Below are 27,473 nucleotides of genomic sequence, written 5' to 3'. Positions count from 1 at the left end.
TCAAGTGCAATATTAATCCTTGAAAGAAGAATATTTTATCAATTACACACTTTTTCAACCAAAGATCATTTTTTGCTTTTATTCACACTACTGTTCAGCATAGTTCTAGACATATACATTTAATGAACATTGTAAAAAGACTTTAAAATAATAGCATATTTACTAAGAGCTATTGGAAGTAGGAAGCTTCTAAGAACTGCCAAAATTTAAGAGTTGATTTTGCTTTCTGTCCAAGTCTCTCAAAGTGAGTCTTTCACATTCTTAACTGATGCATAAGCTTTGCTGAAATAATGTACACTGTTCAGAACTGAACAAAGGTACCATCATGTTTCAAAACAGACTATGAATTTTGTATAATGCATTTTCCTTGAATTGGTATTATTGTTTGTAATGTTTCAAAATTCCATTTCCATGAAGGAAAATTTTATCATCTGCAAGACCTAATTATCTTGACAGCAACTTTGTGAGTTACTGGAGGTATTCACTTAAAACTGCTTGGCAGAAAAATCTGTTCCAAAAGGAAAAGTCTGTGCAAAAAGCTTCATAGTCTGTTCAGAGATATTTGTTATTGCAAAGTCATCAGGAAAAAATGTCCTCACTTTTTCCCCAGATCTCAGTCAACTTATTCCTCGTTCATTTGCATCAAACTAGTAAGGAGATCCAGTCTTTGGCAGCTGAAGAGGGCTTTGGCAAGTTTTCCAACTGTAGCACCTTTGGAGCCTTCCCTCATTCCCCACTTAAGCAGCATTTGGTAAACTTTTTCTTTTAGTCCATCTCGTTCATAGTCGTGATCAATTTCATCAATCTCAGGATCAGAGAAGCCCAGTTTACGAGCACAGTGCTTCCACTGTCTGGCCAGGTTCTCTCTCACCAGGTTCAGATGATTGTCGGTCAGGACAGTGTTGTTGTCTGAAGAAAAAAAAAAAAGGCATAAATATATTTTCTACTCCCCTTACTATCTCAACTGTCCTTCCCAACTTATTTGTAGTATCTGTATCACACCGCTTGCATCTGGTATGTCATGAAACTACAGGACAAATGAGGTACATGGTATTACAGAACAGTATCGCCACAAACCTTTACTTGCTTTATACACTCTAAAGTACTATGCTATACTGATGTAGTATCAACATAGTAAAGGATCTAGACAGTTATTTTTCAAGTTGCAGAGGGAGAAAGTTGTACTGCTTTCATAGATTCCAAAACAAATGATTCTCAGAGATAACTACGAGGGGATAATAAACAGAGATGAGGGAGATATTTCTCTTACCAAATATACCCCTTGATTCATAGTAACTGTAAGATGCTTCTGTAGCAACAGGAAAAGTGCTGATGTGTTGATTCTGCTCTTCAATCTTCATGTGATTGTAGGATCCAATTTGAATTCCAGAACTGTTAGTTATGTTGTATTTGATTGAATCTTCTGTATAAGAGAATTTAATACAATTTTGTAAACAATTGCATATGGTTCAAAAAGTCAAGAAGTAACATGAAGGGTGAGGAGGAAGGTTCTGCTGATCAGGGAAATGATTAAATGTTCTACTCTATTTAACATGGAAATGGCTACTTACTGGAAACTGTGAGCATACTTCCATTATGCAGAGTGACGTCGTGCTTTAGTGAAAGCCAATCCTACTCTATTCCATGGCAAAGCGCCATAACCAAGCCTTACCTGCTAGTAGTTACTAGATTGTAAATAATGTCCCTTGCACTTCAGGAATGTGTAGTGGCAACCTTTTTTTTTTTGGTTAACAGCCTCATAGAATGGCTTGGGTTGGAAGGGACCTCAAAGATCATCTGCCATAGGCAGGGATGCCACCCACTAGATCAGGCTGGCCAAGCCCCTATCCAGCCTGGCGTTGAACACCTCCAGGGATGGGGCATCCACAGCTTCTCTGGGCAACCTGTGCCTCACCACCCTTACAGCGAAGAATTTTCTCCTGATGTCTCATCTAAATCTGTCCTCTTTTTAGTTTAAGACCATTCCCCCTGGCCCTATCATTTTCCACCTGAGTAAGGAGTCCTTCTCCTTCCTTTTTGTAAGACCCCTTTAAGTACTGAAAGGCCACAGTGCGGTCTCCCCAGAGCCTTCTCTTCTCCAAGGTGAACATCCCCAGCTCTCTCAGCCTTTCTTCATAGGAGAGGTGCTCCAGCACTCTGATCATCTTTGTGGCCCTCCTCTGGACCTGCTCTAACAGGTCCACATCTTTCTTGTGCCGGGGGCTCCAGACCTGGATGTAGCACTCCAAGTGGGTCCTCACAAGGGCAGAGCAGAGGAGCACAATCCCCTCCATTGACCTGCTGGTCATGCCTCTGTTGATGCAGCCCAAGATGCAGTTGGCCTTATGGGCTGCAAGCACGTGCTGCTTGCTCATATTGAGCTTCTTGTCTACCAGAACCCACAAGTCTCTCCCTGCAGCGCTGCTCTCAATGAGCTCTCCACCCAGTCTGTTCATGTCTGCGATTGCCCCGACCGTGCAGCACCCTGCACTTGGATGTGCTGAACCTCATTAGGTTCATGTGGGCCCACTTTTCTAGCTTGTCCAGGCCCCTTTGGATGGCATCCCTTCCTTCTGCTGTATTGACTGCACGACTCAGCTTGGTGTCATCTGCAAACTTGCTGGGGGTGCACTCGATCCTACTGTTTTTGTTGTTGGTAAAGATATTAAACAGTACTGGTCCCAAGACAGACCCCTGAGGGACATCACTCGTCCTTGGCCTCCACTTGGATGCAGAGCCAGTGACTGCTATTCTTTGGCTGTCCAATGTGGAGATCAGGATGTCATGTGGGACCATGTCAGAAGCCTTGCAGGAGTCCAGGTAGATGGCATCAGTTGGTTTTCCCTGGTTGACTGATGCAGTTACTCCACCACAGAAGGCCACCAGACTGGTCAGGCATCGTTTGCCCTTGGCGAAGCCATGCTGGCTGTCTTGGATCACCTCTTTGTCCTGAAGGTGCCTTGACACTGCTTCCAGGAGGACCTGTTCCATGATCTTCCCAGGCACAGAGGTGAGGCTCACCTGTCAATAGTTCCCCAGGTCCTTCTTTTTATTCTTTTTAAAAGTGTGAGTAATGTTTCCCTCTTTCCAGTCACCAGGGACTTCACCTGACTGCCAGGACTTTTAAAATATGATGGAGAGAGGCTTGGCAACTCCATCAGCCAGTTCCCTCAGGCCCCTGGGATGCATGGCATTGGGCCCCATAAACTTGTACCTGTTCAGTTCCATCAGGTGGCCTCAAACCTGCTCTTCACTTACAGTGGGAGGGACTCTGCTTCCCCAGCCCTCACCTAGAGGGTCAGGGAAACGAGGGACATGGAAAGCCTGACTGGCAGTGAAGGCTGAGGTGAAGTTAAGAACCTCAGCCTTCTCCATGTCTGTTGTTACCAGCTGTCCCTTCTTGTTTATCAGAGGGGGTACACTCTCCTTGGCTTTCCTCTTCTGGTCAATGTATCTGTAGAATCCGTTCCTGTTACGCTTTGCATCCCTTGTCAAGCTCAGCTCCATCCATGCCTCGGCTTTCCTGATCCCACCCTTGGGACCTGCATCCCTGTGCTCTTCCCAGACCACATGTCCCTGCTTCCACTGCCTGTGCGTTTCCTTCTTGCACCTCAGTCTGAGCACCAGGTCCTTGCTCAGCCATGCTGGTTTCCTGCCCTCCCTGCTTGCTTTCTTACAGAGGGGGATGGAGAGTTGTGTGCTCTAAGTAAAGCATCCTTAAAGAGTTGCCAGCTCTGTTCAGCTCCTTTCTCCTTGAGCACAGTGTTCCAGGGGATCCCATCCACCAGGTCTTTAAACAGTTGGAAGTTTCCTCTTTAGAAGTTCAGGATCCTGACACTGATCTTCGCCAGGCCCATATTCCTCAAGATCACAAACTCAGCTGGGGCAAGGTCACTGCAGCCCAGACTGCCTCCGATCTTAGCCTCTTTGATGAGTTCGTCTGCATTGGAAAGCACCAGGTCCAGTAACGCTTCTCCTCTGGCTGGTTTGTCTGATACCTGGACCAGGACGTTATCCCCACCACGCTCCAGGATTCTCCTGGACTGCTCACAGCCTGCTGAGCAGCTCTTCCAGCAGCTGGCCAGGTGGCTGAAGTCCCCCATCGGGATGAGAGCGTGAGTGTGACGCTTCTTGTAGCTCAAGCCTGAAGCCCTCACCAGCAGGCTCCCCTTGATCAGGTGGCTTGTAGCGCACCCCGACCACAAGGTGTCCTTTGTTGGTCCAGCCTTAACTTTCACCCGGAGGCTCTCAGCCTGTCTGTGGCTGTTTCTCAGAGGCAGCTTTTTGCAATCAATCCCCTCCCTAACATAGAAGGCAACGCCCCTGCCCCTCCTTTCCTGCCTGCTCTTCTGAAAAGCTCATAGCCTGCTATTCCAGCTATTCCGGTGTTCCAGTGATGTGATCCGTCCCACCACGTGTCCATGACAGCAATTAGGTCATAGTTTTCAAATTCCACCGCGGCTTCCAACTCCTCCTGCTTGTCTCCTATGCTGCGTGCATTGCTGTAGAGGCACTTCAGCTGGGCTGTCAGTCGCATCGCCTTTTCAGAGGAACCCTTTGGGACAGTTCACAAGTATTTCCATATTGCTTCCTAAAGTGACGATGTTCCCAGGTTCACTTCCATCACTCAGAAGTACACCCCCTTTCCCTGCTGAATTTAGTTTGAAGCCCTGCTCATAAGCCCAGCCAGCTTGCTGCCCAGCACGCTTGCCCCACCTGATTAGGCATGCCCCATCCTGTGTCATCATTCCTGGTCTCTCAAAAGCGTGTCCGAGATCGTAGCGCCCAAAACCTTGAGCACGGCACCAGCCACGCAGCCATTCATTCACTTGGTCCATTCATCTCCTCCTTGGGTCCCAGTCACCAGCTGGGAGGACAGAGAACACTGCTTGCACTCCCGATCCCCTCAACACCTTTCCGAGGGACATAAAGTTCCTTTTGATATTCTGGAGTCTGTTGCAGCCTCATTTGCCCCCGCATGAAGGAGCAGGACTGGGGCGTAGTCTTCTGGCCCCACCAGGCTTGGTAGCCTCTTCGTAACATCACAAAGGCCTGAGGATCCCAGGAAGGCAGCAAACCTCTCTGGAGAGACTGGGTGGCCTCAGTGCCTCTCAGCGAGGAGTCTCCAATTGCTATCACCCTTTGTGCCTTCTTTGAGGCACTGGTTCTGATGCGGGTGGTTATTGGGCCAGCTCTGTACAGTTGCCCTTTCCTAGGTTTCTATCAGCCCTAGAGCATCATATCTGTTGTGCAGGGGCACTTCAAGGGCAAGAGAGAAATGACGACTCCTGCTTAGAGCAGAGACAAGGGTCCAGTCTCCACTGTCCTGTGAGTCAGTCAGGTTTGTCAGTTCAGGGTTGGAAGCTAACTTACCTTCTCCTTGTCTGGCCTCAAGGCAGTGCTGTTGCACTGACACGCGTTGAGCGTAATGCAATTCATCAGTCTCCTGATGGGATTCTTGGATGCTACGTTGTCTGATGAGCTTCTCTAGTAACAGAGCCATCTGCTTTAAAAGTTCACCCAGCTGGGCACACCTGTATCCTTGACACCCACCTCTGCCTTCAGGCCCTAGGGGGACTTCCAGATTCTGGCGTTCCCTGGAACTGAGGTCCTGGGCAGCTCCTTCGGCGCTTGGGACGTCTCTTTGGGCAGAGGCATCTGCCTGGGGAGGCTCCATTTGGGTTTCAGCATCATCTCGGCAGGTGCAGCAGATGCAGCAGATGAACAACATCCTGGTTTCAGTAGAAGGCTCCTTCCGTGGTTGCTCCCAGAAGAGAATAAATCGGCCCGCCTTCTGAATTTCCCGCGCGCGCACTGCCACGCCACTCCCTGCCTGCTGCGTCATACCTGGTTTGCCCAGCTCCTGCTCACCTGTGCTCCCTAGGGGCAGCTTGTGGACGCGGGGGTGGCTGCTGCTGCTCCTGGCCCCACCCAAGCCTCGTCAGCCACCCTTGGCAGGGCTGCTGGGTGCTGACAGCTCCCTGAGGTTGCCTCCATGCAGGAATGCCCCTGCACACCGCGATCCCTGGCTACACTGTGGCAACGCACCTGCCCTGCAGCCGATCGCCTTGGCATGTGACAACTTCTCTTACATTTAGAGATATAAAGCAATAACAAATTGTTTCAAGATCCTGATTTTTTTTTTCCCTTGTTAGTCAGGATGCAATGCCTACCCTGGTAGTTACCAAAACAGATAAAGGCTACAGCACTTACCTCTGGGTAACTGAGGTACAGGAGGATAATACGCAAAAGTTCCCCTTGAGAAAGAAGTGGAATCGTTGTTACCTAAACAGATAGTGAAAACGCCAAAATCCTTATATAAATAAAAAAGCACAAGTACTAGAAAATGACTGCAATATTTGGAATAGTCTGAGTGCATAGTGCTCTTAAACACAAAAAGACAAAATGACAAAATACTTAACAGGACTTCACCTCCTTGAATAGTTCTACTTAAAGCAGCCACCCTTATCATGATTTTGCTCGGGGACTAATAACCGTAATGATCCTTGGATCCCAGTGAGGACCATGGGATTCCACATGGGTGTATGACCACCTGGCTTTGAGATGGCAGTGCAGGATCACAACGTAGTTATGGATTTTGCTGCCTTCTATCAGGTATTTGAATCTGCAAATTCCAAACCAAGAAGGCTCCCATTGGGCATGCCCTACTGCTTACTGCTGAGACTGATCACGGTTTCTGTAAGCACGTTGGCTGTGATCGGCTGTAGCAACAGAGAACACTCAGTGTCTTCTTCCTCCATTGCCCCCGTACCTTTCTACTCCACAGCTCACTAGCAAACACCAAGATAAGTTTCCCGTTAGCAGCCGGTAGAGCTCTCTGGAGAAACTAGTCAAGAGCCTTAGCTCCTTTTTTGCTCTCTGAACTCTTGCTGCAAACCAAGCTCTAAAAAATATATTAATTTTCTTAAATGCTACAAACATATGAGAAAACATTAATTTTTGCACAAGCAGCCTATGGTATGAATGTTACATTCTGTGAGTCAAAAGCATTTATTTGCTTTTCTAGTATGATTACTAATAGTTCTTGGTTTTTGGTAGCAGCTGCAGTATTATCTGTTGTCTGCTATTGTTAAGTTGGTAGCTGAAGAGTTAGGCATTCGGTCTGATGCTTCTCTATTGTACTGATGGTTTAGAAATGATTCACTTGAAGTTAACAGCCTGAGATCAGTGAAATCAAGCAAAATGAAGTCAAAACTGGAGCATTTTAGCAACCTGGAGCCATTTCAAGTAAACAGAGAACCTTTGCTGTATCACACAGATAAGCTGTTAGCAATAAGCAGGTGTTGCACAAACTACAAAACCATCTTTGCCACATCACTTTTAGAAGAAAAAGTGTGATTTCAGGAACACAGGAGTTGTGAGGAGGGGGACTCTCACCTGTATCTGTGTCTGTATTCTTTGGATACCTGTTTATGTTGGTCTGTGAATGCAGGCTTGTGCCAGATTCAGGCACAGGAGTTTTGCTCAGGCTAAAGGTACCGGGTGAATGTGATTCATAGAGATCCTCTGGGTTTCCTGGTAGGAGATTTTTAGGGTTTGGCCCATAAAAAATATCAAAATTTCCCCGTGTCGGTGTTGCAGGTGGTTGTGGCCGAAAATAAGGATTAGTGTTTGATCCCGTGTTTTCAGCTCTTGGATACAGTTCACTCTGTTGAGGAGCAGAAAACATCTTTGCGAACGGATCATTGGAAACTCTTCGTCTCCTTTCTTCCTCTCTCATTTCAGGGGTGTATACCACGTGTGGAGCTCCCGGTACTCCTGGTTTATCCATCCAGCTGCCGTATATGTGGTAATTGTATTCCCGCTGGAGTTTTCTTTCTAGATTGTCAGGGGACGTAAACGAGGTCTCACAGCTCTCAACAGGCTGATTCTCAGGGGAGGCAGCAAACTGGGCTTCATTAATCTCGCTGGTCACGGGGCCCTGAGAGCTGTGTAGAGAATTAGGCTGATCTGAAAGGAAGGAAAATTAAATATTTGAAATATATCCTAATGCAAGTATATAACCTGTCGTGATGACACTAGGATCTATTTTTAGTGTTATGGTAATTCATAAAAGGTGAAAATGTAGCATCATTTCCAGCATAAACTGCTTTATATAATGCCTTTACTGGGAAGTATTACAGACTTATATCTAGGAAAGAGGTATCTGAACTCGCTGTGTTATTCTGCTTGTATTGACACCAGCTTCTCAACCACTGAAACAAGAAATTCCTGGAGATTTTTGTAGGGTCTGATTTCCAACTGAGTCTTCACTGCATTAGCTGGTATTTGATCAGTGCAAGATTGGAGTATAACAAGATGGAAAATAAGACCCACTATCACTGGTATTACTTCATAAAGCATAAATAATTTGCCATTAAGGTCACATCTGCAAGTGATTATGCAAAAATCCCATCTGGGTATTTCAGGATTAATCCTTTTTTATTTTGTCTAGTTTGTTCTTCATAGTCTCAAAGAATACATTTTTACAAGTAACGCCTACCAGCTAAAATAGTCTGTCATCTTTCAGACTAATTCTCGCTATCAAAGGAAGCTCTCCTTCAGTCCTGAATTAGATTGAGTTATGAACCAGATCATACTGCAACAGACTAAACAAGAATGTAAAATTCTGCACATTACTACTTGTTCTTGTGATTTTTAAGGGCAAGGCTATAGTTAATTGCTTAAAGTTCTCAAAGCTTCACATTTGTCTAGGAAATGTTGCACACTGCCTGAAGCACGCACTTGCACAGATCACTGTGAGCTTGGAATAAAGTATACGTGCTTCTCATCAGTTCAGATAATATCATTGAACTAGGGTTTTTTGTTTGTTTCAAATTGCATGAATTCAGTCCAGATTAGGCTGGACCAAAACTAGTTCCTCGTGATGGCTGTGTATTAGTACTCTATTCACTTTGACTTGCTCTGCTTCTGTTGCTACCACTGCTAGAGGGAGAGTGGGAGGAATAAGCTAAGACAGAAACAATCCCATCAAAACTGACAGCTAGTAGCATAAATTGTATGGCATGCGTTCTCCAGGGCAAACCTGAGGTGTATGAATGAGGGGGTCCTGCAGGATACCTTTTGCTAACGCTGCCCGAGTAATGCCCATTGGCTGGAGCGGGAGTGGGGTGGGGAAACCAAACCCAAAAAATCAAACCTGACTTTGACAGACTGTTAAGATAGTATCTTTCTGCAATGGGAATTCACAGTAAAACCTTTCATACTTAAAAACACAAAAGCATCTGTAATCTGCCTTTGTATGTGATTATTTTTGCTAGGGATGTAACTATACTAATTAAAAAATATAGCAATAGGGCTGCCCTACTAAATCGATTAGTTCTACTCAAGATCTGTTACACCTAACCTAACCTTGGGGAAGATTGATCAGTTGCATGCTATAGTTCAAAATAATTTGTTTAATATTGTCTTTAAAACGGTGTAAGCAAAGAAGGATTTTTTTTATTTCTACTCAATTTTATATTGTTGCTTATAAATCAGTGCTGTAAATATGATCTTACTTCCCTTGCCATTAAGATATTTTGGTAAACCAATTCCAAGTATGCTACCACACAAGAAAATACGTCATAACATATTAGTGAGATAGCTCCATGAAATATGCAACTTATCCCAGATTTGACAGAAAATATCAGAGAAAGGAGAGAACTCATCTATTAGTGCTCCTCGGGTAGACTCTAGAGACAGCAAGGTCATAAACAAAGCAGTGTCTTATAATTACATGTCCTGGTTGTATTCAGATCATTTGTAAGAAAGGCTGGTCTGGGGAAAAAGGAAAGTTTGTGGAACTGAAGCCTATAGAATAAGCATTACGTTTGTTAAAAGGATGGGAAGAAAGAGCAACTATGAAAAGTAATTACCAAATTGACCGTTGAAAATTTTAATATTAAATACATTTTTCAGCATGGAAGAGAGAAGCACAAGCCAGTAAAATAAAAAAGCTTCAAACTGAAGATGCTGAAAATTTTGAAAGAGTGAATATGACTTTGGGGAGCCTGGGAGCAAATTTAATCTTTGCAGTGATTACAATTCTCTCTGAAGTGCTGCATAATTGAATCTTTCCATAACCACTTAATGGTAAGATTACTTACATCGTACACAGGCCCAATTTTATCTTCAGCAGAGTACATGGCATAATGTTATGCTAGGAAGTGACTCGGAACACTTACCTATTTGACCATTACTGGGATCTTCTGCTACAGCATCTATCTGAAGGGATTGCATCCTCTGCAGCAATTCGTTTGGCTCAGGCCACACTTTCTACGTGTAAAAGAAGAACACATGATCAAATTATAGGTGAAAGCTTAATCAAAGGGAGTACCTGTAGAGTAGGGAACAGCACACGTGCGCAGTAAAGAGACCTGGGTGAACAGATTCCATGAGTGTGGGGAGAGATCCCAAGCTCTTAACAGAGAGCACAGCCTAGCAGAAAATACCCATAGCTTTGCTACAGATGGGCAAAACCTTACCTTCAGTGAAGGGAGGAAGAACTGTAATGCAACTGCAGTATATAATACTCTGAGTTGGCCAGGCCCTTACCTATGTGAGTATGAGCTAAATCCATATGGAGTGGTTTTGGATTGTCTGCCTTGAGCTTAATAGCTAGCCTTTCTGCAAGCAGTCTCAGTGAGAGGAGGATGCTGAGGTAAAGGTAGCAAATATGCACCCTCTTCTCTGGATCTCTGTATGGCAAGTATATTCATCTACAGGAAAGAGGTAGGATGGAGAGTTACATTCATGTATGGCCATGCTGACTTTTACTTTTTTTTTTTTACTTTTACCGTTCCTGAGAGCATCAGGAACAAGGAGTTCAGAGGACATGTTCAGAAAGACGCAGTACAATTTCCCCCCTGCAAACCCTCATCTTCACTATGCTAGAATGAAGGCAAAATCCACTCCTGTTCTACTCTTCTGATGTTCCTATTACTCAGACTTCACTAGAAATCATCTTTTTTTCTTTTTTTTACCTGGAAAAATGATTTCTCACTTTCCCCTGGTGCATCTTACTTGTAAAATATTTTTTAAGCTGTCTTTTATTTTCTAATGAAAGTTAAACCCAAGAAGTACTTCTGCAGATTAAAAATCAACAACCAGCTAATCACTTCCCACAGTTTTTTCTTCCCAAAGCAAAAGACGACATTCTAAATCTCATTACAACCTTAAGTACTTAGATTTTACTTGAGTAACTAAATAGTGATGTATTTCATAATTAGTCTGTCTCCTGTAAGATCCTCACAGAGAAGCTGATGAATTATGGGCTAGATAAGCATCCTGCGAAGAGGCTTGAAAACAGGCTGAACAACTGGGCCCAGAGGGTGGTGATCAATGGTAAGAAGTCCAGCTGGAGGCTGGTAAGTAGACGTGTACCCCAGGCATCAATACTAGGTTCAAGCCTGTTCAATGCCTTCATTAATCATCCAGAGGGACCTCAATAGGTTGGAGAAACTGGCTGACAGGAATCTCATGAAGTTCAATGAAGGGGGGTGGTAAGTTGTGCACCTGGGGAGGAACAAACCCATGTACCAACATATACCGGGAGCTGACTGGCTGGAAAGCAGCTTTGCAGAAAGGGATGTTGGGCCTGCTTGAGCAGGGGGCTGGACCAGATGATCTTCAGCTGTCCCTTCCAACCTCAGCCACTCTGGGATTCTGTGGCCCTTTTAGTTAGGGGGCTGTAGACTCTTGCTTCCCCAATCACTAGTGCGGGAGTGAAAAAATGCTTTGCCCCAAGCCCTCCAACTCATGTTGTTAATGAAGCTGTACTAGCAGTTCACCACACTGACTTGCCTGGATGCTGTATTCACGCTCTGTGCCCCTCACCTGTGTGGTCTGATATGAAGGGATGCTTTCCTTCCTGAGACAGTAATAGACTCGTAGCCCATTTTCTAAATAGTCCTTTGGCCCCTATGATGCAAGATATTTGCATAGAGCTAATGCAGCTAGTATAAAATGCAGCTGTCATAAATTGGACATGTAGTTCACATCATGAGTTAGTTCAGTCAGATCAGTCCAGGAGACTTGTCTAATGAATTTCGTTTTGCAGAACTATCATTCCGTTGAACAGTTGACCATGCTTCATAATTATCACGTGTTTTCGAAACCAGAACCTTTCATTTCCACAATTAAGGACTTGTTGATAGAAGGAAGCACTTTAAAAAACCAAAACTGCAAATGAATGGTTTTACAAAGGAAGTTCTTTTTTGTTGTTAAAATAACTGGATATATATCATGAGTCTGAGCCTCACTTTACTGCAAAGATTAAACCCTAATTCTAAGAGTCATCACTGGTAGCTGTCAGTACTACTGAAGTGAGCTGATAAAATCTGTGATAAAAAGATTCTGTAATCAACCAATGCTCAAGAAGTTCTCATTCTCTTATTTTTCAGTCCAGAAATCATTCTTTGTATCGTAAGTTGTAAACCTAAAGCCAGAAAAGGAAGAAAGACCAACTTAAATACAAAGGAAAAATAACTGATTTCAACTAAAACCAGGGGCATTACTTTTATTGCTGTGGTATTGCTCCTGGTCTCAAGCAGGCTAGAAATCACTGTATGCTGCCTGAACGCAATACCATACGCCTTGAAAAAAAAACCTAGCATGAATGTACAGAATTTTTTATACTTACTGTAAATCAGATTCTGCTACTTTTGAATCTCTGGGAATAATATTTAATTCTATCAGTGAGACTTTCTGGACATGGTAGAAGCTTTTCCAAAGTCTTGTATTATCATAGAGTCATTCAGGTGAGAATGGGCCCCGGGAGGCCTCCAGTTCCTCCACCTGCTCAAAACGGGATTGCCTATGGGATCAGACTGGGTAGCTTAGGGCTATGTCCAGCTGGGTCCTGAAAAACTTCTAAGGATAGTGACTGGCCAACACTCTTGGGCAGCTTGCTCCATTGCTTGTCTGTCCCTGTGGGGCTGTTCTCTGGTTTTGCTTTATGCTCGCTGTCTCATCCTCCCTCTCCTATGTGCTGCTGAGAAGAGTTTGGCTCCATATTCTGAACAAATCCTTCACAGGTAGGAACGGGCCGCTACTTGTTGCCCTCCCAAAGCCATTTTGTGTCCGGGCTGAACATGCCCCGGTCTTCTCAGCAGTGCTGCTCCCCATCCAGGCAGCCCCTGGCCAGTGGTGAAGCCACGCGTTGTTTCTCCTCAGGTGCAGCACATTGCATTTGTCCTTTCTGAATTTCCTAAGGCTTCCATCACCCCACTCCTCCAGCCTGCAGATGACAGCCCTGCCTATGACAGTACTTAACTCATCCCCACATTTCGGTGTCATCTGCACACCTTATGAGAGTATGCTCCATCACTTCCTTCGGTCGCTGGTAAAGGCATAAAACACAGCAGGTCTCAGTGCAGTAGACCCCTGCACTACCCCAATTGTTACTTACTGGTCTCCAGGTGAAGTAGGACCCATTAACCACTGCCCTCTGAGCCTCATCATCCAACCCATTTTTAACCCATCTGGTTGTCTACCCATCCAGACAGTAACATCTGAACTTGGACACAAGAATATTTCAGGAGACTGTGTTGAAAATCTTCCTAAAGTTCGGGTAAATGCCACACGCTGCTTTCCTCTCATTCACAGCCCCACACAGTTTATCACAGAAGGAAATCAGGTTAGTCGGGCATGATGAGAGCGTGGCAGAATCTGGCCATAACTGGGGATGAGGCACAGGGTTGTTAGGAAACTGGCACTTTAAAATATTTAGGAAGTTACTCACTTTTATCTTCTTCAGATCTTCTTCAATATTTTTTCCTATATTTTGATAGTAAAATGGTTTGTATGTTTTACTAATTTCTGTAAAAAGAAGAGAACTAGGTGAAAGTGGTTTTCAATGGAAAATAAGTGATTTATACTGTCAACAATTTTGATGGAGAAGGATTGAATAAAGGCTTGTATCAAGTCAGAAACGGTAATGGGAAAATGATACACACATTTGGAATCTATGTTCACATAACTCTTTTAGCCTTAACGTAGTAACAGGAACAAGACGATTTTCTTTTAGTTGTCATATTGCTTTTTAGGGTGAAAGTGCTCTGTTTATGACCTGTGGCTGACAGCACCTGCTCTTGACTTGACTGGCCAAAAGACAAAATACCATGTTTTAAGAAATAGAATACATTCAGTTGCATTCAGGTATTTAATAAGCAGCTACCCTACCTCTGCTAAAGATGGGATTACTGAAAGAATCTATAAACAAGGTAAATATTAGCATTTTGCTTAAGGGAAAAACAAACTGAGACACCCAGTGCAACCTCAAAATCAATCTGTTAGCAGTAGATAATTTCAGGTTAAATATGGAAACAGCTGATTTGCTCCTCCTGGTATACATATGTCCTAGGAATATTGACCTGCTGTATGTGAAGCTCTTGGTGCCCTTGGTCTAAATCAAAATCTCTGTTTCCTGTCACAAGTTGTTTTTCTTTTTTTGGGACTGCTATTGAGGCAGAGAGAAAGGGCAAAAGGAGATAAGGAACATTGGCTTATATTTGATGAATGCTTAGTCTCCTTCCCCAGACCATTCAGTCCAGACTTTTACGCACTTTGATTGTTTTGGGATCTGACACACAAAAGGATGGTTAGTCACAAGCTGTTGCGTTGTTAATGGCAGGCTAATCTGGGACAGCTTTTGAAGCAATTTTTGATAGGATATGTTCTCAGTTGTACCCAAGATGTACTATGTTCCATCCTATTAGCTTTTTTTTGCAAGCTTCAGAAGGAAGATAATACATTGTCAAAGACAAATTATCATCATGCATAAAGTGTCTTAACTCCATCCAGTCACTAGTGTTCCTCAAATTTGGAGATGTTGGACAAGATGCTATTTTCAGTCAGAGTACAGCGAACAGACTTTACTGGGCACGTAAGCTGATAGCTTTATTTTCAAAGCAAAAATTGATATATCAAGAAGAAAACACTCAAGTTTGTTTTGCTGCACTATGAACTACTGGTGGACATGTAACAAAAATAATCCTGAAGCAATGTCTTACCTGCAAAGGTAGGCCGTTTCTCTGCCTCTTGTGCCCAGCATTGTTTCATTAAGTCAATAATCTCCATTGGACATTTCTCGATGATCTCCTCTATGTCTGGTCTATTTCCATTCATGATGCCAAAGCAAATCTGAGCTTCATTTATACCATCTGAAAAATTAACATTTCATGTCAGATTGTAATCACGTATTTTGCTATCCCCAAAAGTCACATCTCTGTAGGTAAAAGAAATAGTGAAGCAGCAGCCTGTGTATTTCTGGATATGTAAATGTTTCAGAGAAAGATGCCTGAGTTAGAGATACAAATCTCTCACATTTGTGAATGTGAATCCAGGGTCTTAATTACTATACATTAGAGATTTATTTTAAGACTAATAGATTTATTTTTATGCATAAGACATGCTCTGTGCGAGTAAGGGTGACAGATCTAGATTTCTAGAACCTGAATCTCAGTTATGCTCTGTATTAGGTCAGAACACAAAGATTGCCATATGGGCAGTGTTTAGCCAGTTAGCAAAAACGAATCCATTCAAAACGGCAAACACAAGTTACTCTGGAATTCCATGGTCTGCTCCTACTTTTCTGTATGAGTCAGTGTAGGACATTTAGGACAAGAGGGAATGGCCTCAAGTTGCACCAGGGGAGGTTCAGGTTGGAAATGAGGAGACATTTCTTCTGAGAAAGAGCAGTCAGGCATTGGAAAGGGTTGCCCAGGGCGGTGGTGGAGTTACCATCCCTGGGGGTGTTCAAGGAAAGGTTGGACGTGGTGCTTAGGGACATGGTTTAGTGGGTGACATTGATGGCAGGGGGATGGTTGGACGAGATGATCTTGGAGGTCTTTTCCAACCTTAATGATTCTATGTATGCATGTTAAGAAATTAGCACCACACAGCTGAGAAGCAGTAACTGACTGTGTGGACATTCCCGTTAAAAGAAAAAAAGCACACGTGACTAGCCCATGTTAGGAGATAGCATACACATCAAAGTTTCCATCCTGGCCTTCCCAAGGTTTGTCTAACTTCTGCCACCGAATGCAGGTTTACATGCGCACCAAGTGGATGTGAATACTTTGTTCAGACTTGGACGCACGCCTGCGTTTCAAGTACCACTGAGATGTTCTTGACCACACTTAGGAGGAATGATGCAACCAATACTTAAAAGTAGCCATCAGATGCCAAACATGGGCTGTTCTTGGGCATAAGTGATATAATCCACTAATCTTAATTTTGTAACTTTAAACGCTTAGTATTTCCAACTTAATTTTGTGATCCAGGCTTCTGGAAGTAACTTACGCTCATATGGCTCTTTGTTAGAAAAAATTGCCCAGATTACTATGCCAAAGCTGTAAATATCTGATTTCTCATCAGGTTTTACATTAACACTCCGTAAGTGCTCTGGGGCCATATAGAAAAGAGTGCCAGCATTGTTCTGGGAAGTGCTCTTGATTTTCTGCTGTCGGGTAGTCTCTTCTTTGGTCAGCCGGCTCCAGTTCTTAAAGCAAGCAACACCAAGATCTGCAATCTGAAAAATGAGATGTGTCAGAGCTAGTGCTGTGATGACAAGTAGATAAAGAAGCATTTCATGCAGTGCTCACTTTTGCAACAATTGCAGATAGTGACTTACCTAAAAATGAAACTGCAAAAATGCAATTATGAGAAAGGCAAACGTTCTTTTCTCCATTTTTTTTCCCTAAATAAAATATCACTGCCAACTGGGAACCGTTAGGCTGAACCTTCATTATTAACTTAACACCACGGGGAGCAATGGCACAATGCAAGGGGGAAAAGTTTGAAGTGAAAATGATGCTCAAGAGCTGCTTTGTGGTACTCATGGCAGAACAGAAGATCCACAAAAGAAGCAGCTGAGATTCAGAAATAATCTATAAGAATGGTGTATATCCCCTCCTACTGCAATGCACTTTCCATTTTGATTCCATTTAACCTGACTTCCTGAGACCTTTCTACAGAAAGGGCGAGGAAGAGGATAGAAAATTCTGTGATGTGTATGCTGCAAGAGACGTGGAAAAGGATAGCATGAAATTAGTTAAAGCCAGGGTATCTGGGTACCGTGCTCTTGACAAGGTGACGTTACTGAAACATAAGGGTGCTGTTTTACAACAGCTAGACTAATGGCTCGTGGTGAAGAAAGTAATCCTTCCCTCCATTTCCCACAGCCTCCTCTCATGTGCTCCCTCAGTTTCTCCTGTTCCAGCACTGACCCTTTTCTGACCCAGGAAGACCTAGGGCAAGGCACTCAACCAGCTTACTCAACCAAGTGCTCTCCAGCAGAAGGATAGGACTGCCAAAAACTTAAATTGTAATCTGCTGGTTTGGCTTCCTAAATTGTACTGTGGCAGGGTGGTCAAATTAGCACCAGTGCTAATGCAAGGGAACAGGAGTTCCCTAACGCAAGGAAACAGGAGAAGACAAGTGGAAGAAAGCATGACTGCCTCTCTTGGCCACAGAAAGCTGTTAAACTCATCTAGTTGTGTAACCCAATCACTCCAGATACAACTGGAGTGACACATTGCCTCACTTCTTTTCTCTCTCTCTTGTTGCCTCTAACTAGCTTATTGGTCTTCTTTAGCTTCTGAAGCTTTAGGCTAAATTTAGAGGTGATATATTCAGAAGAAGAGGAAATTCTAAGTTACAACCTGCTGACAAAGTAGGAGTCTGAGTTCGTGTCTAAAAGTGAGAGGTCTAATGTGACAGAGGAAAATACAATATAAGTCTTCCTACATTTGCAGTTTCATAGCACAGCTGTTTGCCCTTATAAATGTTGGCACTGTTGGACACATTTGAGCAGATAGATCATACAACAGCTGCCTTACATGAGGCTTTTGATCAAACTGCTTAAAGAAGCCTGATCTGATTCTGAATTTGATCCTGGGTTCCAGTTCTGTTTGTCTTCCAGTGTGATAGCAGAGTAATTTGCTCCTGTCCATAAAAGCAAGCTGAAACCCCCAAACCAACCAATTTACAATTAAGGCAGATAATGAAGTAGTTTTTGTTGTTGTTGTTTATTTGTTTTGTCTTTTGTTTTGGTCAAAACCTAATATAGCTTTTATCTATTATCTCCAAGCTGCTCATACTGCACTGTGACTTTCTATCTTAACCTTGTCAAATTACTTCTTGATAATTTGCATGTGAGAAATAAAACATGATAGAATACTCTTCACAGCATTTTATTCAGTAGTTTCCTATTGTAATGGGGTGATCATTTCAGCAACTCACCTTGACCAGGATGTTTGATGAGGACTGCTGCAAATTCTACTCAGGTTTATTCAGCAGGAGGTTCTATATGTATATGTCTTGATCCAAAAGCCCACTGAAGTTAATAGAAGGACTTTGGAACAGGCTTATAAATCATTCTTTGAAGTAGTTTCCTGCTGCTTTTTTTTTTTTGGTAGCTGCTGGCTGTCATTTAAAAACGATGACTAAGGGAAAAAAGAGGGAGACAAAAGAGGAAAAGATAATAGGCAAAAGAAGGAATAGAATATAAAGAAGGAAGTAAAGGCAGGAGGAGAAATTACAGCAATAAAGGACAAAAGACATGATCTTTAAGACATTTTCTTTTTTGTTTCAGTCTGTGGGCTTAGGTTTGTTTTTTTTCTTTATAGCTGTTTCATTATTCGTAGTTCACTAATTCTCAATAACATTTTTCTTTTTTAATACCCCTGGTGATTTTTTTTCCACACATGGGGGAAGATTATGCAAACCTCAGGTGCAGAGCTTGTCTAGGTCATCACATGTCAGGGACCCACTGCTAACGCTGTTTTAGCAGTAGCTCACTGGACTACAGAGGAGTTTGTCTACCAGTCAGGAATACTAAGCAAAAGCAGGCAAACTGGGTTCTTCAACCCAAACCATCAGCATTCTCCATTTACTTTCTAACGCATACCTTAATGTGGAAGTCTGCATCCACAAGGATGTTTTCTGGTTTTAGGTCTTTGTGTACTAAGCCTTGCTCATGTAGATAAAGCATTCCTTCTATGATCTCCAGCACGAAACGGCCTTTCACTGACAAAGGTATTGAGAGCTAAAATAAGGAACAAGAAAAACCATCTATTAAAAAATGCTACTACAACCATCAAATCAGAAAACAGTCTTTAAATGAGTTTGTTTCTCAGTCCCCTGAGTACCTCTGTTCAAGCCAGGCTAATAAAAAGAACCAAGGTCCTTCTCGGATCTAAGTTCTTGCATTAACATAAGTCTGGAGTCTCTCCATATTTACAAAAGCATTCTTTTTTAGTGGAGTCTCAAAATATTTCTACAAATATGCTCCCATAACTCTGAACCTACAACTGTGGTCTCCTCCTCTGTAATGCACAGGAAAGCCATAGCTGTCCTCTGCTTTTATAATCTGCCACCTTTAGAGAAGGCAGAGTGCAACTGGCCCTTTAATACAGAAAGGAGAATTAGAAACTAAAATGACTGCATCCTTTGGAGATGGCAGCAACATCCTGACCCTTTCAAACATCTTATTAACTCAAAGGAGTATCAGGGATGAAGCAATTCACTGTTCACCTTCTGTAGCACTTTCATCATGTTCCCCCGGTCCACATACTCCATCACAAGTGAGTAGTTTCCATCTTCCAAAATTATACCTAGTAGTTTTACCACACGGTCGTGCTGTAGTTTGCGCATAATCCTGCCTTCTTCGAGGAGGGAAGCATTGTATCTGCAAAACAGCAATTACACTGAAAGTAGGCTAGATAAAGCAAAAATGCTGTTGATTCATGCCCAAAATCATGGCCCAAACTGACAGCCTCCCCAGAGCCACTCTAAGACGAACCATACCTTCTATTGGTTTTAAATGGGTACAGCCCTGTTCATGTCAGGCTATGTTCTCCAACTCTCTGATCAAATGCCTTGTACGAAGACTGTCAGCACAGCCTGATGTTAAGGCCTGCTTTTCAGAAGGTAAATAAGCATTTTTTTTATTTATTTTTTTTTGTAAATGCAGTACTGGTGGTGTATCCCTGAGCTGAGGTGGGATAAGGACAGGGCTGAAAGAACCTTTGCAAAAGGAGGATCAAGGCACGCTCCACTGCCTCTTGTACAGGAAACTACCCAGGCCTCTTTCCTGAAGGGCTGCTAATCATGTTCACTTCCAAAATGGATTCATTACACGGGAATCTACCCACGTATGGGATACTGATAACATTTACTAGGAATTATTGTTTTAGGATGAATTCAAAACCTGGTTACATCAGTACAACCCACCAATAGTCACAGGTACACAGATGGGAGCACACTATTGGTGTTAAAGAAGGACAGTACTGATAATTTTAAATATGAGAAGGGGTGGCGTTTTTACTGTTCCTCCTGTTACAGTCAGAGAGCAAACCAATGCAAGAAAAACTTGAGGCTATGTTGCTTGCTAAAGCTTTCCTACCCTGTGACTTATAAGGAAGCTGCTTTCTCCCTCTGTGTTCTTCTGCAGTACTAGAGGAGATGGTTGTTTTGTTTGTGTTAGGCTCATTTAGAAGTTGGCTTATGACTTTTCATTCAAGACTTTAAGGAATAAAAAACTTACGGGCCTAGGTAGTGAGACAGTGAGAAAAAAAAATAAAATAAAGCTGGCAGGCATATCTGTTCTAACTGTGTTTGTCCCAAACACCAGTGAAGTCTGCAAACTACTGGAATTTCTTAATTTGCTTTCCACTGGCAAAATAAATCTTTTTTTTTTTGTCATAACACAAACTAGAAAAACATGGGTTTTTCTCTCTCTCTCTCTCTCTCTCTCTCTCTCTAGTGGAAGACTCGAGGGAGAGTTCTAGGATAGTTGTGGTGGTGAGGTAGTAGAGCTAGAACGTGACATGAATCCATTGAAATCCACAGCTAATTCAATCCCTGAATTAAATCAGTGGTCTTAGCTTACGTTCGTGGTATTATAAATGCAGGGCTGGAGTCTGGCTGATGGCCCAGGTGTGTTTAGTTCCTAGTGGACATCTACATTTGGACAGCTGTACTGAAAATTGATCAGCACGCTTGCTAGTAACGTGTCTGCTGAGTTACTGAATTTATCTGGGTGTGTAAGAGTTCCCTTGATTCTTAACAATTCACAGCAGTGCTCGCCTTGCAAAAGAAAACAGGAATTTAACTGCAACGACAAGTTAAAACTCTAGAATAAAAGTTGGCTCGTGAGGGAAAAATGAAAATTTGCAGGACAGCTGCTAGTACTGTACTGACAATATTTTCCCCGCATACAATATATCCAGGATCCAAAGATCTAAAATTATAATCTTTTATTTAGATTTCTCTTTATTGAATTTAGAGGGTTCCCTAGACTGAAATATAAAAATGAGAACTAAGATGAGTAACTCACTCAGTGCGCTGGGGTCCCGTATACACGGTTTTTAATACTACATATCCATGTTTTCTGTGAAAGCATAAAGAAATTGTTCCACATCCTCCAGCATCTAATTGTTGTTTTTCAAGCAAATCCCGGGTGCTCATGTGGATGTCATCCAGTGACATGTTTGCAGTCTTAGCAATTTAAACGAAATGAAGTACCCTAGTGCTTCTGGACCTGTACAAAGGAAGAAAAAGCGTCATTACTCTGCATTTAACTGTTCCACTAAGTGTCTATGTAAGGTGAGAGACATTAGAATCTACTCTCGTGACCCTTCTGAACTAGCTGCGTTACAAAGGGCCTCAGTGTGAAACTAAAGATGCTGTGTTTCTCTCATAGGATCAGACCCAAAGATCACAGTGATTTATTCTGTCTACACATTAGAGTCGTGTTAAAATGATGTGAAACCATTTCTTCACCTGAGGATCTCCAAGTGCTATTAATAAATGGTTATTATCCATAGAATATGCAGTAGGTTGTTACTGTCCTTATACTTCATGCTTGGAAAAACTGAAAACCAGAGAAACAAGGGCCATGGCACCAAAGGCAGGCAGTATGTAACAATTCTGATAGGCTCTCCTTTTCTAAATTGCCTGAACATGTGTCTGTCTGGTGCCTAGATACTTGTATAACTCTAAGCTACATTTTAGGCATCTTTTCAAGTCCAGCTTTCAAGAGTTTCCTTGAAGCTTAAAACAAAGGAAAGGTTTCTCTGGAGGGTGAAAGTGAGAAACCTATTTTCCCAGCTGCCTGAACTTAAGGAGATGAAAGCTGGGAAGGACTGTGGTGGGGAAATAAGGCAGCTCTCCACCCCTCAAAAAAAGAAAAGGGATGAAGAAATTATGGAAGCTTGCAGTAACTCCTAAACACATCAACAGAAAAACACTGTGAATTTGGGGAACCTCGAAGTGGGTAGGTAAGTCATCCACAGTGGATGCCAGAATAATTTTAAGCTTTTGATAAAGCTGTGGTGTTCTCTTGCCTGATGTGTCTCAGGTGGTAAAACCTTAAAAGAAGGCTGCACAAACCTGTGCCTTTGGCATGCATCAGCAAGCTGCATTGCTAGCACAGGTGCAAACTGCTAGCTCTGCTTCTTCATCACTGAACTCTTGCCTTAAACACTTTACGTCATGTAAAGAAAAGGTCTTCTGACAAAAAGTAAACTCTTAAGAGACTCCAGTAGTTGTTCAGTTTCCATTTCTTTTGTGTGGCTATGACACAGATGTAACAAAAGCACTATTTCCAAGTGCCCCTGTCAGCAGCAGTAGATTATCTCCTTCGGGTAGTTAAGAGCTCTCTAAATAGTGTAGAAAAGGGCTTCCCAAATATTTCAGACCAACAACTTACTGCTAACAACTATGCACCTGTATCTTATAACCTCTAATTGCAAAGATCTTTTTAATGTTGTTATGAACATCAGCTGCAGCCTCTTTTTGGAGTCTGGGAAGTAAGGAAGCAGTGAAAGAGTCTGTAAAAAGTAGGTGTTGGAGGGAAGAGAGATGTTAATGTGCACATCTAGACATTAGCTGGCCAGTTTGATATTGACAAGCCAAAACTCTGAAGAGGAAGCTTTAAAAAAGGAAGCTTTCTTCTTTGGCTTTCCTGTCTTAGAAAGGATGCAGATTTTGTTTTGCTGGGGTGCTAGCCTGCCTTGAGAGCACAGGACTGAGGACATGGCAGTGTTCATTTAGTAAGAAGGTAAGCTCGGCTCCGCCTAACGATTATTACGGGAGAGGAGATTTTCTTATATTGCTTTACAGCTAGTCAAATGGCTGTGTAACAAACAGCTCATAGCGCTGCCGAGAACACCCACTGCTGCTCTCACAGGTGAGCCCTTGTCTCCCTAGCGGTTCCTGGTGAAGGTCCTTTGGCTTTCTTGGTGAAACGCAACCAGCTGTTGTGCTGATAGGGTAGGTGTCACCAGTACAAAGGCCTGAATTCAGTAATGAGACTTTAATGTGACACAGACTAACATCTTGCTTCTTTATCTGGGGTCTCCCTTTAAAGCATTGGATCAAAAGTTACATATCTATGGTAATTTTTGCATGCTGACAGTAATTATACATCTAGGTAGTAATTGCTTGTGCGTGAATTGCAGATACTATTCTTGTGAAGACAAATTAGGTATGTGTTTATTTAAATGCTGAATCTCTGAAGTTACGTTAATGTTACAAATAGCTTGGGGCTGCTAGACATTCAACACAATATAACCTGATGAATAGTAGCCCTGCCTCAAACCACAAAAACACAGAACTTTGTTCCTGTTTACCTTGGTAATACTCCTTCCTGTCAAGCAGCATGAAATAACCGTGACCAGAAGGCTTAGAAAATCAGTAGTAATTTGCGAAATCATGAGAGGGCTGCTGAAGTGAGCTGGATAACTTTCAACAGAGGGAATTTTCTCATAAGGTAGGAGAAAACCCTCCTTAGGCATGCTATAGTATTAGGATGCTCATGTTTTGTTTTTTCCTCTTTTTTTTTTTTAATGAGGTACTCTCAGTAAAAGCTCTTCGAACTGAAGACTTGTTTGAAATGTAGAGTTTTTTGTAGGATGGGTTTCACAGAAAAGCAATCTCTGGTCAGGCTTGCAAGCAAAGACTACTTATTTCAGTATGCTACTTAACATGAGGCATTGGCTGACGTTACCTGAAAATGTCAGATATTACAGAAATCAAGGAGGAAGGCTCAACTTAACGCAAAGCTTACTGCTTCTTATTGGGATACATAGTGATGAAAACATATCCTTTAGTACCTATGATACTTCAGTACCAACATTAAGTGTCTGTGATGAGCAGAAGAGAAATTTTGCAGCTCTGCTCAGCCTAACCTTGCAGAGGCTAAGCCTGCTTCCAGTGGTTCGCTTGTGTTCTGTAAGGTCACCCTCACCTGTGTACTGTTGGTTGACTACAAAACAAATCTTTCTTAATATACGATTGTGAACATCGGTATCGGGGATGATTTGTATTTAACAGCCGCCAACAAGTACTATGAAAATTCTGAACGCTGGTTGCTGGAAGAGAGGGATTTTCTGCTGACCAGTATGTTCGGCTCCTCTTTCCTTTAGAGAGGGGTAGAGGTGCGATACGTGGGGTTGTGGCATTTTAACGTTTACGCCGTGGTTCTGTTCTCCCTCTTGGCCCCTAAGGGGCACGCGAACGGCGCCCCGCTCCCCCAGGTCGTGCTGGGCCTACCGGTCACGGCTCGCTCCCCGCGGCGCCTTGCTGCTGGCCTGACGCAGCCCCGGCGGGCCCGTGCGGTTACGGGGCGCGCTGGGCGCCTCGGCGGGGGGGGCGCGACGCGGGGTGCCGCGGTGCCGGGGGTACTCACGGTGCGCAGCCGCCTGACGGGCGCTGCAAGATGTCATTGAAGGAGGCGGGCACGCCGGCAAGCGCCTCGGCTCCTGGCCGCTCGGCTGTCGGGAGCGGCAGCGGGTGACAAACTGGAACCGAACCCGGAATCGCTGGCAGGGGTGGACGGGGGAGGAAAATGGAACCAAAACCGAAATCACCGACGCTGGTACACGGAGGAGGAAGAAGGACGGGTTCCCGCAGCCGGCCACAAAACTACCGCGTGCGTGCGGGGCGCTGCGGGAGCTGTCAGCGCCCCCCGACCCCGCGGCCGTCACTCTGGGGGCACGGAGGGAGAGCTTTGCACCGACAGGGCTGGATTTAAGCCTCCCCCGCGGCCCAGTTCCGCCTCCCGGGGCGCCCCGCCGCCGCCCCCCTCACGGCTCCCGCGCTCCGCCTCGCCCGGGGCCGGCGGCCCGGCGCCCCCCGCAGCGGGGTGGCTCCGGCTCTGTGCGGCCAGCCCGGCTCCCCCCCCCCGGTCCCACCGTGCCTCACCGTGGCTGCGGGCCGCTTCTCGTCCCGGCCGAGCCCCCACCCCCCCCCACAGCCGGCGGGAGCAGCTCTCGGCCCGCCCGGCTCCGCCACCGGCCCCGGCGCTGCTGCGCCTGCTCGGAAGCGGAGGAGGTGGCCTGGGTGGCGGCAGGGCTGGTGGTGGTGGTGGTGCTGCTGCTGCTGCTCGGTAGCTTTGCCACGGTACTTCTAGTTCCAGGGGATTTCTCTGCTCCTCGCAGTGCCTTGCGGGTGCTGCGGAGTGCGGGAGCAGCAGATCCGTGTGGGAAGGCGGCAGCAGCAGCCCGCAGCTTGGGCTGGAGGGAGGGAGCCTTCCCGGAGCGCGGGGCGAGCTCTAGGAGTGGGATGGAAGTAAGTGGTCCGGGAGCCGGTTTCCTGCTGGAAACTGGGGCCTCGGGCTGCTATGGAGCTGGAAGAAACACAGCAGCCGCGGATGGGTTTATTTAATTCTGTGCCAGCCCAAACAGGCGATTTCCTGGGTAGGATTCCTCCTCGGCTGTGAAGGACTTCTGAGGCTGTGTTCGTGTGAGTCCTACACCTGCCACTTACAAACAAAAGAACCACTATCCATTAAGTATTACAGGGCCTTTGAGGTTTGCATGGGTGCACTGGTGTGTAACGCTGCATACTCTGAAGCTCCGTCCCTCTGCAAGTGCAGAAATCATCCTTTGTTCCCCCCTGTGGCGGTCATCAGTGCAGTATCTGACTTCCCGAACCACCTGTGTATCCTAACTTGCACTTTCAGGGGAACAGGCAGACTGATTTATGCCTTCTGCTGGCCCGTTCATCCAGAAGGGGCAGGTGGCTCCCACCTTCCAGCTTTCTCCATTTTCAGCTGATTCTGGAGCAACTAGTAGTGAACCAGACCAGGCGTCTAATACTCCAGCAGCTTTGAGTGGTGAGGGCTGATCTCCCCTGCTGGAATCAGGAGGCTCAGGACAGCAATGCTGGATTGACAAGCTAAGTTCATTGTTGTTTGGACGCAGATGTTTCATGTTTGTCCACATTGTGAAGCATTGTAAGGAAGGCATTGCTAAACCTGCAGTCCAGCAAATCTGGGATATTTGTCAATTAAACAAAACAAAGTAAATCCAGACATGGTGTCTCTCATAGCCATGGGAAGGTCAAGCAGTTTTGGTCTTCTGTTGCCATCCCAAATGTTACAAACTATTTTGGACAGCCTTTTGCTTCTGGGTTTCTTTGTTACTATTTTTTTTTCCTTCTTCTAAGCTTTGCATTAGGTATGTGGCTGAAGACAGGAAGTAAGATGGCTAAATTTGTAACAATTGTGTGGTTAAAAACATTTCAGGCTCATTCAGTTGTGATTTACCAACAAGCATGAGACAAAAAAAAAAAAGACAAATTAACATTTATTGGTTTGCACTCAAGAGCGCTCAGTGTTGCCAGTTATGACATCCCTTCTTGAAATGAATAGGGAAAATAAATTGATCCAAAAAATGCGATCTGAATTTACGTAGAAATCTCTTAATTCTGATGGAGAAGAAAGGAAGGTTATCCTGATGTGGATGATAAGGTCAATACTGTTTTAATGCTTTTTCACAGTAATGTCTTTACATGAGCAGAAATATTTATTTTTAGTATTAATGAATAAAAAGTGACCTAATGGGTTTATTTTACTTTAGCTGAAACTTTTATTTACTTTGTAATAAAATCCTCAACCAACAGAAATAAAAAAAAGTAAATACATAGGATTCCAATAGCTTTTTTTTTTTTCATTTTGCATGTAGCCGTTTTCCTTGTCAGCAGGATGAAAATTGCTGTTGCCAACCAGAGATGTGAAACACACAGGTTCCATTGCACCTCTCGTAGGGGCTGATAAATAGAAAATACCAAAACCATACAGTGCTAGACCAAGGCTACCTGGAATAGTTATCTGTCTTATTAATCTTAAAAATAAAATCAAATCACAATATGCTTGTGCCATATTGCAAAAGTGACTTAACACAGGGTTATTTTCCTGGTATTAATTTTGAAGACGTGACTTATAGTAAGTTTTGTCTATTGAGGCTTCTGTTTTCCTGCTTTTTCCTTTCCACCCGTGAAGTCCTACTGCGGTTAGCTGCCAGGTAGCTGTTTTGAGTTTTTTTTCCCTCTCAAACTGTGAATTGGGAGCTCTGTAGGACTGGCAGCGTGGTGGACACGAACACAATGGTGCTGGGTCTGTCTATGGCAAAAGGCTCTGTCGTGTTCCCTCCCTTGGGAGGTTCCCAGCTCTGGAGAGGAGT

At 43.9% G+C, this 27,473-nt stretch overlaps 2 protein-coding genes across 3 annotated transcripts in view; one reads left to right on the top strand and one right to left on the bottom strand.

The window, feature by feature from the left end:
* Positions 1-27,473, top strand: part of DUSP22 (dual specificity phosphatase 22) — a 134,508-nt gene that overhangs the window by 6,176 nt on the left and 100,859 nt on the right. The window lies entirely within an intron of this gene.
* Positions 64-25,886, bottom strand: RIPK1 (receptor interacting serine/threonine kinase 1). Of its 2 annotated transcripts, XM_080582754.1 has the most exons (13): positions 25,213-25,886; positions 24,698-24,830; positions 21,344-21,547; positions 19,540-19,693; positions 18,914-19,051; positions 16,306-16,534; positions 15,015-15,164; positions 13,745-13,821; positions 10,188-10,278; positions 7,399-7,971; positions 6,214-6,285; positions 1,271-1,423; positions 64-909 (listed from the first exon to the last, which is right to left on the bottom strand). In XM_080582754.1, the coding sequence occupies exons 3-13, from the start codon at positions 21,493-21,495 to the stop codon at positions 623-625; spliced, it is 2,076 nt and encodes a 691-aa protein (XP_080438880.1). In that variant the 5' UTR covers positions 21,496-21,547; positions 24,698-24,830; positions 25,213-25,886; the 3' UTR covers positions 64-622. The 2 variants fall into 2 exon arrangements, with proteins under 2 accessions (XP_080438880.1, XP_080438879.1); XM_080582753.1 differs by lacking the exon at positions 25,213-25,886 and having other exon boundaries at positions 24,698-25,127.

The sequence above is a fragment of the Anser brachyrhynchus genome (assembly GCF_964034855.1).
Source record: "Anser brachyrhynchus genome assembly, chromosome: 2".
NCBI classification, from domain to species: Eukaryota; Metazoa; Chordata; class Aves; order Anseriformes; family Anatidae; genus Anser; species Anser brachyrhynchus.
This window is presented reverse-complemented; position numbering and strand designations above follow the sequence as displayed.

Excerpts from the sequence above, each read along its gene's own strand:
- RIPK1 (XM_080582754.1), bottom strand. The coding sequence starts at position 21,495 with ATGTCACTGGATGACATCCACATGAGCACCCGGGATTTGCTTGAAAAA. Across the intron at positions 19,694-21,343 it reads ACGGGACCCCAGCGCACTGA|ATACAATGCTTCCCTCCTCG; the intron begins GTGAGTTACTCA and ends GCTGTTTTGCAG. Across the intron at positions 15,165-16,305 it reads TAACAAAGAGCCATATGAGC|ATGGTATAAATGAAGCTCAG; the intron begins GTAAGTTACTTC and ends TTAATTTTTCAG.